Here is a 12,022-nt window from a genome sequence, read left to right as displayed (position 1 = left end):
AAACACAGATTAATACAAAAGCTGTGTTAAATTTCTCAAGTGCACAATTTTTTTTTAAATGAAAAGAGCAAAGTCAGGTGGGGCTAACTAGTAAGTTAAAATCACCTGAAAACAAAGTTTGAACTTGGTAAAGTAGTGAGAGGAGTTAAGGACAAGGTATATATACATGACTCATGCTATCTGCTCTATACAAAAAGACACAAAGGAACAGACAAACAAGTTGCAAGAGGGGACACAGGGGAGTAATAAATTTAGATAATAGAGTGGGAAAGGCAGCAGTAATGGTTCTTAAACACATGTCTGAGAAAAAGTTCATTAATGTAAATTACCAAGTAGAAATATACTATAGAAAAAGCAGTGTCAAAAAGATATATGTCAGAAAGACAAAATGGGAGACAAAGTAAAAACAGCACCCAGAAGTTTTCAGCAAAATTAGCAATTAGCAATTAGTTGTGTCTTGACTGACCAACAGACACAGAACAAAAGAGGTAGAGCCAAAAGACTAGAGAAAAAAATAATAATTTTGAGTCAAACTACTTGTTAGGAAAGTTCTCTCTTTATAAACACTTTGTCTTACTCGTTAGTAACTCCACATCTTTCTTGACTTGATTTCATACTTTTTCTTTTAAGAAAATAATATTTATTTTAGAATTCATAAGCTAAATTAAGTCTATTCATTGATCATTATAAATGCCTTGCATCTTTTCAAAGAAAATTCTAAGTTACTAAATTTTATGAATGCAACCATGCTCACAAATACTTGGGTGGGATATAATTTTAAAACATGCTACAAAAATTAAGTCTAGTAGTGAGGTAGTGAGCCTTCCTCATAGGCTTACTCATAAAGTGCCCAAGTAATCCTACTAGTTCTATACAAAAAGGACCCCTCAGACAGCTTTACTCTTTAAGAAGCAAAAATACATTACAACCATTCACTTTAAAATTCACTTATCCTAAAATATTAATCAAAATCTTCCTGCTTTATTGCACAGATGAGATAATTAAATTTTATTTAAAAGAACCTAAATCACTTTCTTTTTAAATAACCTAATCCACTCACATTATATATTTTTTATATGCAAAAGGTTTACTATATCTAGTATCACAAACTTTTTATCCTTATTATGGTCTTCTCATGGAATCTGAAGCAGAAAGTCTAGTGAATACATGGTTTTCGAAGATTGATTTTTTTTTAAGTACAGTAGAATCCATTAAAGAAAACAGTAATTGCACTTTCACTTCTCCATATTAATCCTTACAACAAAAGATGAGATAGACATTATCATCCCCATTCTGTGGATGAAGAAGCTAAAGCTGAAAGAACCTGATATGACTTGGCCAGGTAGCAGAGTCACATATGATGATTCTAAGTCCAATAAAGTTTTCACAACACAATTCAGACACTCCGTGAGTCAATTCAGGCCTTCCCAAAGCATACACTATTCAAGTTTAAATTATAAAATGAATGTTAAGCTTAACTCATAACATAATTATCATTTGAGTAAGCAAAATTCTTTCCTTCCGAATGTCCAGTCCTCTTTTGACTTCCTCACCAATTGTTCTTTCAACATATTTCCTTACAGAGACAATTTCCCTGTATTAGACTCTGTTATTCACTTGTTACTAGCCCAGGTAATGAGAAGAAATGCAAAAAGAATGGCATTTTTTATTGCTTGATAGCTTACAAAGTGGTTTCAAGGATCTCATCTCGTTTGTTCCTCAAAACAGCTTTGTGAGAAAGAACAAACTGAACTACTTGTACCTCTCCAACATCTTATATTTTGTGCTCTTACATGTCCCCAAGCCTTCTGTATCTAGCTCTCAAAATGAAATGCCATTAACCCCTCTGCCATGTGACATGCTCCTAAGCATCCTTAAAGACTAAGCTAAAGGGACTTCCCTAGGGGCGCAGTGGTTAAGAATCCGCCTGCCAATGCAGGGGACATGTGTTCAATCCCTGATCCAGGAAGTTCCCACATGCTGCAGAGCAACTACGCCCGCGCCCGAGCACCACAACTACTGAGATTGCGCGCCAAGAGCCCGTGCCCCGCAACGAGAAGCCACCTCAATGAGAAGCCCGCGCACCGCAACGAAGAGCAGACCCCACACACCACGACTAGAGAAAGCCCGCACACAGCAACAACGACCCAACACAGCCAAAATTAATTAATTAATTAATTTAAAAAAAAAAAAAAACAAGACTAAGCTAAAAAGTTATGTCTTCAACAAGAGTCTTTCCTGATTTACTAGGCAGTAAGTTAGGAAAACATCCACCTTGGTCTTGACTCAACTCTGTATCACAAAACTTACAGTAAATAAAAACAGTAACAACAAACATTCACTGAGGTGCTTCCTCTAAGCCAGGCAGTGGTCTAAGCACTTCAACATCTATTACTTTTTTTAATACTCATATCAATCCTAAGAGGCAAATAAGTATAACAGTACTTCTTAGCAGAAGAGGAAAGAGACTTTGAGAGGCTCTGGGTTACAGCCAGTCAGTTACAAAGCTGGCATTTAAACATGCCTTTCACCACTGTACTATGCTGTTCATCTCAATATACCACTTTGCAATACAGTGGTAATACACAGCAATACAACTACTTGCCATATCTGGCTTCTGCTTTGGCCTATGAACATCTTAATACTGAGACTGTGGGAAAGCGGAGAGCAATGAAGGATGGAAAATGGGTAAGAGGTGAGACCCAAAAAATAACTCAGTCTCTTACAATGACCTATATTGATCACATTAGTAGCTTTAAATAAGCATATGATTTTGTTCAGAATTTATATGGAAATAGTTAATTAAATTGAGCTGCAGAATTTTGTTTAAATGTCAGCATATGATTCTTATTAGAAACTAAAAAGGAAATTTCTTCAAGATTCCTGGCTTGTTTTTAAGTTTTCAAAGCCAGTGATTAAAAAACACTGGTTTAATGCTGAAAATCTTGACATTAACAAAAAAGTAACTATTTTTTCAATTCATTATATTTTATAATGTTATCTATCCACCTTGATGCTGCCTGTGATCCACAAAAGCTGCCCAAGGCATTTCATTAATAGCCTTCAAAAGACCAGGCACAAGGGCTTCCCTGGTGGCACAGTGGTTGAGAATCTGCCTGCCAATGCAGGGGACACGGGTTCGAGCCCTGATCTGGGAAGATCTCACATGCCACGGAGCAACTAGGCCCGTGAGCCACAATTACTGAGCCTGCGCGTCTGGAGCTTGTGCTCCGCAACGAGAGGCCGCAACAGTGAGAGGTCCGCACACCGCGATGAGAAGTGGTCCCCGCTCACCACAACTAGAGAAAGCCCACACATCGAAACAAAGACCCAACATGGCCAAAAATAACTAAATAAAATAAATAAATAAATAAAATTTTTAAAAAAAAAGACCAGGCACAGAGATTTCCAAATTCGTAACACTTGGATATCACCACTGTCAACAATCATGGTTTGCCAAGGACTTGGGTGAGGAGAGGTGGGGGAGCAAGGATAATAAAAAAAGGTAGATGCACATCTGTGCTTGCTCTAACCAGTGAAAACAATCCTACACAGGAAAACACTTCAAAAAAAAATTTGAAGTCTTACTTATGTAAAGATTATTAAGATTAGTAGAAAATCCTATTATTCCCTAATCAAAACTATCCTAATTTTACCACACTAAACCGTCTTGAGTCCATGTATTATTCATAAAAAAAAATAGTACTTCCTTTAATAGTGTGAATGTATATATGCATGTGTGAATATATATATATATATATATACACACACACAATCTGTGCTTCATTATCCCTTATTAATAGTTTAATGCTTCAAAAATACAAAATAAACTACACTGATCATAAACATCCATTGTGTGTACACCTCTGGTAAATTTCCAAGAGGTAGAAGGTCAACTCTGAGCTCAAAGACATTAAAAATCAAACTGAGGGACAAAGATAAAACTAGAGTATATGTGGAAGCTGTCTACATATAGCTTGACAGGAGGGAAAAAATGGGGTAGGGAGACACAGAGGTTTTCATAAAATGTAAAAAAGATTAAATTTTAAAAACCAATCAGCACCAGGAGTATACGGAAAAATGGACAATGGTAAACTGGTATAATTACTCTGGGAAATAGTTTGGGATCATCTAGTAAATTTGATTATGTATATAGCCTATAACCCAGCAATTTCACCTGAGACTACATAACAGAAATTCTTACACAAATGCATGAGATTTGTATGTGAATGTTCATAGCCACAATATTTGAAATAGCAAGAAAAAAGAAAAACTGTGAAAAAATAGGAAGTATATTTGGGTCACTTCTGTTGCATACCAAATAATATAACTGTCATAAAGAAGAGCATTTATGTGATTGAATTATAAACTGAACTAGTTGCTTTTTTCCATGAAACACCATTTTTAAGAATGACAGACAAACTATGACTATTCAGATTTGGGGAGGAAGAAAATCTGTCACTTCAAAGGATAGAACTGATAGTACTGGTTGCCAATGATAAAATTCAAGCTTCCAAATGAAGCTTAGAATTTTGGAAAACTTGTATCCACCACCGTGACCTTGACACTTCCTCATACCTATAAAGTATTCTAAGATTGATGGTGATATTGACAAATGTGATTAGTTTTATATTGTACAATGAAATGTGTCAATATTTGGGAAAAAAATCTGCATAACTCAGTGAACCAATATTTTCCACATGACTAATGCATAACGTTACAAAATCATGCACAGGAAAGACCCATGCAAAAGGCAAGACAGAGAAAAAAATTTTATTGTTACAAAGTACAAAAACTGCATTACTATGGTTTCATATTCTACACTGTAATTAACTTTTGAGAAACTATACTTTTGTTTCAGTATAATATCAAATAAAAATAGCTACAATTATCTGAAAGGGCTATTAAGATAGTCCTCCCTTTTCCAACTACACATCTGTGAGACTAAATTTTCTTCACACGCTTCAAACATATCACAACAGATTAAATGTAAAAGCAGATATGAGAATTAATTAAGTCATCAAAGCAAAGCCAACAAATTCACCATATCTCTGAGTAAAAATATTTAATAACTTCCTATTCCTCTACCACCAAAAAAGTAAAGACATGGGGAAAAAAAGTATTGATACCAATACCTGCCCTATCCCAAAACTAAATATTATCTGTTGCTCATCTTTAAAGAACCAAGGTGGAAAATATTAACATGACAGAATAAGAACAAAGTTGGAGGTCTCATACTTTCTGATTTCAAAACTTATTGAAACATACAGTAGTCAAAACAATGTGGTACTGGCATAAAGAAAGACATATAGACCAACAGAGGAAGACTAGAGCGCCCAGAAATAAACACTCACATACATGGTCAAATGATTTTCAACAAGGGATCCAGGACCATTCAATAGGAAAAGGACAGTCCTTTCAACAAATGGTGCTGGGAAAACTGAATTTCCATATGCAAAAGAATGAAACTGGACCCTTACCTTACACTATAAAAAAATTAATTCAAAATGAGTCAAAGACCTAAAACTATTAGAAGAAAAGCTTCATGACGCTGAACCTAGCAATGATTTCTTGGATATGGCACCAAAAGCATAGCAACAAAAATAACTGATAAACTGAATTCTCTCAAATTTAGAACTTCTGTGCATCAAAGGTGTGATACTGTAAAATATACATTTGGTCCTGGTTCCCATTTCTGGAACCAGGCTCCTAAAACCCCAGGAATTCCCTATGTGATAAGAGCAATAAAGATATCCTTTGCTATTCCTAACAAGCCCCTTTCAACCACCTATGCGTTCGTATTAATGAGGTGATTTTTTAGAAAGCCTTAAGGATGGGGGTTGGTTGCCAGGGGAACCAACCTTGAAGAAAGGGTTAGAACTTTCAGTCCCACCCTGACCTCCAGGGAGGGAAGAGGGGCTAAAGGTTGAATTAATCACCAGTGGTCAATGATTTAATCAATCATGTCTGTGTAGGAAGGAGAGGGTTTTGAGAGACTCTGAGCTGGTGAACACATGGAGAGCACCCAGAGAAAGCATGGAAGCTTCAAACCCTTTCACACATATCTCGCCCTATGCATCTCTTCCATCTCACTGTTCTTATGTTATGGTCATCTATAATAAGCCAGTAATCTAGTAAGTAAAATGTCTTCCCAAATTTTGTGAATTACTCTAGCAAATTAATCACACCGGAGGCAGGGGATTGGGAACCTCCCATTTATATAGCCGGTTGGTCAGAAGTACAAGTAACAAGCTGGACTTTCAATTGGTGTGTGAATTGGGATGTGTGGCGGAGGTGGGGTTGGGGTGCTCAGGCAGCCCTGCAGGACTGCACCCTTCATCTGTGGAATCCGATGCTAGCTCCAGGTAAGCCGTTTAAGAACTGAGCTAAACTGTAGGACACCCAGCTGGTGTTGAGAACTGTTAATATACGGAACACCCTCACATCTGATGTCAGAAGTGAAGGTGTAGTACAGTATTGAGAGTAGAGACACACAGGAGCGTTTTTCCTTTATAAAAAGATACAATCAACAGAGTGAAAAGGCAACCTAAGAGGAAATATTTGCAAATCATATATCTGATAAGGGGTTAATATCAAAAACATATAAAGAATTCCTACAACTCAACACAAAAACACAAACGATCCAAAGAAAATTACATAGCCAACAAGCATATGAAAAGATGCTCAACCTCCTAATCATTAGGGAAATGCAAATCAACCATGAGGAGATACCACCTTAACACTCAAAAAAAGACAAATAAAAATCACAGTAAATAACAAATGTTGGCAAGGATGTGAAGAAACTGTTGAATCCCTGTGCACTGTTGATGGGAATTTAAAAGGATACAGCCACTATGGAAAACAGTATGGTGATTTCTTCAAAAAACAGAACATAGAATTACCAGTACAATCCAGCAATTCCAATTCTGGGTATCTACCCCCCAAAAAATGAAAGCAGGATCACAAATAGATATTTGTATACCCATGTTGAAAGCAGCACTATTGACAATAGAACTAGCCAAAAGGAAGCAACAGATGATAGATAATACAATATATACATACAATGTAATATAACCTTAAAAAGGTAGGAACATGAATGAACCTTGAGGACATTATCCTATGTGAAATAAGCCAAACACAACAAGACAAATACTGTATGATTACACTCATATGAGTTACTTAGAATAGTAAATTCATAGATATAGAAAGTAGAAGGGGTTTGGGGCAGGGGAGACAGTGAATGGGGAGTTGTTTAATGAGTGTTAAGTTTTAGTTTTTCAAGATGAAAAGACTTCTGAAATTGGTTGCATAACAATGTGAATGTAAATAACACTTAAAAAAAAAAACCCACACAGAACAAGTCATACTGTACTGTGCCAATATATAAATAACATACACAAGATTAAAGTTTAAGATCTATAAAATCAATTCACCATTATATGTAGTTTTTAAATTCTTACCTGATTTTTTTGTGTTAATTCATTAACTGAACTTTTAAGTTTTTGTAGTTCCTGCACATATACAGCAACTTCCTGGGGGCCTTTGGCAAGTTCACTCCTCAGCTGGTCTATTATGGCCTAAAAGGAAAAAAAAGAAAATTAGAGTAAACTAAAATGAAAAAGGAAATGAAAGCATCCAAAGGTTTTCAGATTACATATATTTTTGTCATTGTTGTTGAACTGAAATAACTCAGAAATTTCAACCTGATTCTTTATCTTACCAGCTCTACATCTTTTCTGGCTGAAAATTAATTTTTAAAATTTATCCAAAATATACAACTTCATTTATTTAATAATACATGAAATGAAAAGTTGACATCCTATTTTATGTGTCTGAAGTAAGCACCAAACTGCAAACTTGAATTTACTGGCTTTAAATTCTATACTTTAATCCTCCTGAATTTAAAAAGGATATGCCAAGTTATGTCTATATTTTCTCCCAGTTTCTGTGCACAGCCTTTTTTTTTTTTACTTCAAAATCATGTTAAATGCAACAACCAACATAGAAATACCATTGAAAGTGGTGATCCATCTTTTGGACTGTAATGGAAAGTATTTGTCCAAAGAAGTTATCAAACAGAAGCTATATATAGTTTCATTAACCTGGATCACTCTATGACCATGAATAATAGCTGGGTATGAATTTGCTTTAATGCATTTAATATTGTTTAAATGAAAATTAATGTCTATTATGAAAACAATGGTTTAATCATTTAATAAATAAGGTAAGAGAAAGATAAGCAAAGAGCCTAGAAATACAAGCTTCCTATACATGAAAGCTTCAACCACTAGAGAGAGACTAAGTACTGCCTTTTAAGTATGGTTTCCTGCAAGTGATATTAACAGGAGAACTTTTTCATTTCTAATACTGCTTACTGGCTTTACTTTTTACATTCTTAACATTATGATTATTTTCAATTGCCTATATTCTTCATCAGTAAATAAACTATAATATGAATACAATAAATTTCTTAATGTTTTTAAATGAACACATCGGCAATTACCTATATCATACATTACAAGTGAGTACTTTCATCTTCAAGGAAAAAATCTTAGAAGGCTACTAATTTATTGTGACAATAATGCCAAGTGATCTTTTGCTACTTCTTTTGGAAAGCCTTCCAGAATGTGTGGCCCTTTTTTTTGTTAAAGGATTCTCATTATAATAAAACCAAATCCATTGTGGATGAAGGGATAAGGATAATGGATGAAGGTATAAAGTTTTAGAAACAAACTAGTAAACAAGGTAACTGAACTGAATGATTAAGCACTTGGGCTTATTTTAATAACCATAAATTAATGAAACTAGTTTTTTGAGTGCTTTCCAAACTGGTTTAAAGTCAATAAAAAGAGGTTTCAAAAATGTTTTGGGGAATGACAGCATGTCTGAGATATGTTTATGACCTGATTTTTTAAGGAAAACATGTATATAAAATATACTTCAAAGAAAATATTTAAATATTCATGTATTTTTAACTGTGTTCAAGTAAAAAGTGTATCCTAAACGCTTTCTGTCTTGAACTGGTCATGTAACGTTGAAATGGATATAGGTATTGGAAGTTTATTTCAATTTGTTATGTCTAACAACTTTGAACCTCAGAATCACTTTCTATTAGCAATATTATGGATGTTAATAAAAATATTAGGAACAATCCAGCTACTTTAAATTAGTATGTTTTAATCATGTAGTACAAATGCCTACTTATCACACAGGAAAATAAATTATCATATTTAAATCCCTACTTCTAACTCTCTTTCAAAGGAATTACTAGAATATTTCACACATAATAAACAGAAATAAGTAACAGTGTATTAAAATGCAAATTTTGAGTATATTTCATTAAAATACCATGATTCCACATTAAAGTTTATAAGATACAGTTAGCCATGTGTAACATCTATCTAGTATCTATCTTGCTGATAAATGCCAACATATAAAAGGAACTAAACAAAGAAAATGTAAAGCAAATGTATCCAAAATTATTTTGTTATATCTTATACCTTTTAGATACAGTAACATAAATAATTTTATAATGTATCCTTCGTACACTAAATATGTATATGTTTCTAAACTAGAATTTTTAAAAATATAAAAGCAAGCATTTAAAATTTTTCACTTTACTCAAGGGGGGAAAAAAGAAAGATGTGGGAAAAGTATACACCTAAAGGTACATTTTAGTTATGGGGAAGGGGAGGAACAGGAGTGAATTATAGGACACTTTCACTCTCTCTACTGCACATTATGAGTCGTTTTAATTTTTGACAGTGATCATATGTTTCTATTTTAAAAAATAAAGACTGAAGACAAAATTTCAAAGAAAATAAATACATTCACTATAGCAATATCACTGGGTGAAATTCAAAAAGAAGTTCTTCAAGTCACACAGACAGTCCTCACTAGTTAATAGGACAAGCTCATTTGTGGCTAGAAATCTTTAGCACTTGCACTTCCTGGGAATGCTGCTCCCAATTCTTCACCCTGCTTCTTGCTTACTTCATTCTTCTCCCATGTATCCTCTTTGAGGATACCTTCCTGATCATTCTATCTAACATTGTCCCACGTTATTGCCAGCCCCACTACTGTCCATATCCTGTTTTGTTTGTCTACATAGCACTTAGCATTAACTGACTTTCTATCATGATTTGGTTTACTTATATATTATTTGGTTTCCACAAAGGAATATAAGCTTTATAAGAGCAGGCACTGTATCTTATTCACTGTTGTATTCCCCACATGTAAAATAGTTGCTGACACTCAGGCATTCAAAAAATACTCGCTAAAGGGATGAGTGATTCTATCTCCAAGAAGTTACTAGATATTTGTACACAAGGAAACAGTATATAAGACTCTATAAAATAGTTTGCATTTCCTTGAAGCCACATTATTGAATTTAACATCGAATTTTTACTAAAAAATTTTAAATTACAAAATAATTAAGGAAAAATATTTCACGCAAACCTGCTAGTGCTTTAAGATTATAATTATTGTCCTAATATTCTACTAGTTTTAGTAAATAATCATTTTAAAGATGGTTAAAAATTTGCTTGATTAATAAAACAAAAATGAGCATATGTTTGAAGTTCTGAGATTGCCTTAAAACACAAAATTATATGGTGCTATGGTACTATTAAAAGTAGTACTAATATTAAAAGCCTTCCAAAAACACATTACCTCAAGTTTAAGCATCTCCATTAGAAAGCAGAAAAAAATAAAATAAAATGATGGATGAAAGGTGGAAGACTGACAAAAGTACACATTGAACATACAATAAAAAGTCCAAACACACCTCTAAATCTGATCTCTTATACTAGCTTACTTTTAAATGATACTTAAATGCTCTCTTTAGTAACTATGCATGAGTATAATCATACTTATTCCATCTCTTTATAACCTTATTAGCTTTAAAAATTGGGATTCAAATAAGTATATTTGGAATACAAATAAAATTCTTAAAAAATCATTTCCATTAAAGACAACACCAAATATAAGTTGATGACAGCTTTGATATGTTTAATAATGTAGATTTTTAGGAATAATCCTTTTATTAACCTTAATTTCTGATCTAAAGAAAAGCTAATTATTTTAAAAGTACTTTTAAATGCTTTAGAATGAGTTATTTTTCTATATGCCTTCTAAAATATCTAGATTTTTTAAATGTCAATGAATTCATAAGTTATATTTTTAATGAAAGGAATGGAACATATTTAACAATGTATAATACCAGATTGTATATCTTGAGCCTCAACGAGAAATACCAAACAAATCATTACATTTTTAGTTTCTTTAACTCCTTTTACTGTTTTGTTTCTGATTCCAATGTTTTAGGTTCAGTAAAGCAGTAATATATAAAATAGTTTTTTTTCTATTAAGTTCAAGTTATATAATTCACTAACACACTTAACTGAGAATAAATAGAAATGAATTTTAATAAATTAATAAAATACATGCCAGTTTTCAAGGAGTAAGCAGAAGCTAAAAACAGTTATAAACAAATAAATGAGATGGAATATTTAGACAGTAATTTTTTTTCATGTGGAAATGGTACTAGACACAACTCAAAAGTATTTTAAGCTATACTCAATACAAATATACAATATGTCAAGATATAAAAAGTAATAAAAATAAGTATTAGATCAAGATTAATAGCACAAATTTACTTCTAAGGCAATCACCAGACCACCTAAAATGGGAAATAACATGATATAGAAAGAACACGAGTTTCAGACCAAACTTGAGTTCTAATCCAAGCTTCTTTATGTTCGGTGCATGACCTTGAACAAGTTATTTAACCTCATTGAGCCCAGATTCCTTAAATATAAAACAAACTTAATACTTAACTTCCAGGGTTAAAAGAAATTTCTACTCAAGCATTATCTGGATGGGATTTTACCTCATGAGACTTCTTTGATTCAGACTCTCCTTGATTACACATTAGGAGCTTTTTATTGGCTTTGATAAATTCATGAACTCCCTGAAATTATTTGAAAATTTGTGGTACTATGTGTCATTGGGCTACAAAGAT

General features: G+C 33.3%; 1 protein-coding gene across 3 annotated transcripts in view; it reads right to left on the bottom strand.

The window, feature by feature from the left end:
- Positions 1–12,022, bottom strand: part of EEA1 (early endosome antigen 1) — a 131,335-nt gene that overhangs the window by 55,619 nt on the left and 63,694 nt on the right. For all 3 annotated transcript variants that reach the window (XM_030856399.2, XM_030856401.2, XM_030856403.2), the window contains one exon: positions 7,461–7,577. In XM_030856399.2, the coding sequence (XP_030712259.1) occupies positions 7,461–7,577 (117 nt within the window). The remainder of the gene's footprint in view (positions 1–7,460; positions 7,578–12,022) is intronic.

Source organism: Globicephala melas, chromosome 10, assembly GCF_963455315.2.
Source record: "Globicephala melas chromosome 10, mGloMel1.2, whole genome shotgun sequence".
Taxonomy (NCBI): domain Eukaryota; kingdom Metazoa; phylum Chordata; class Mammalia; order Artiodactyla; family Delphinidae; genus Globicephala; species Globicephala melas.
Note: the sequence above shows the minus strand (reverse complement) of the source record. Positions and strands in the feature narration are given on the sequence as shown.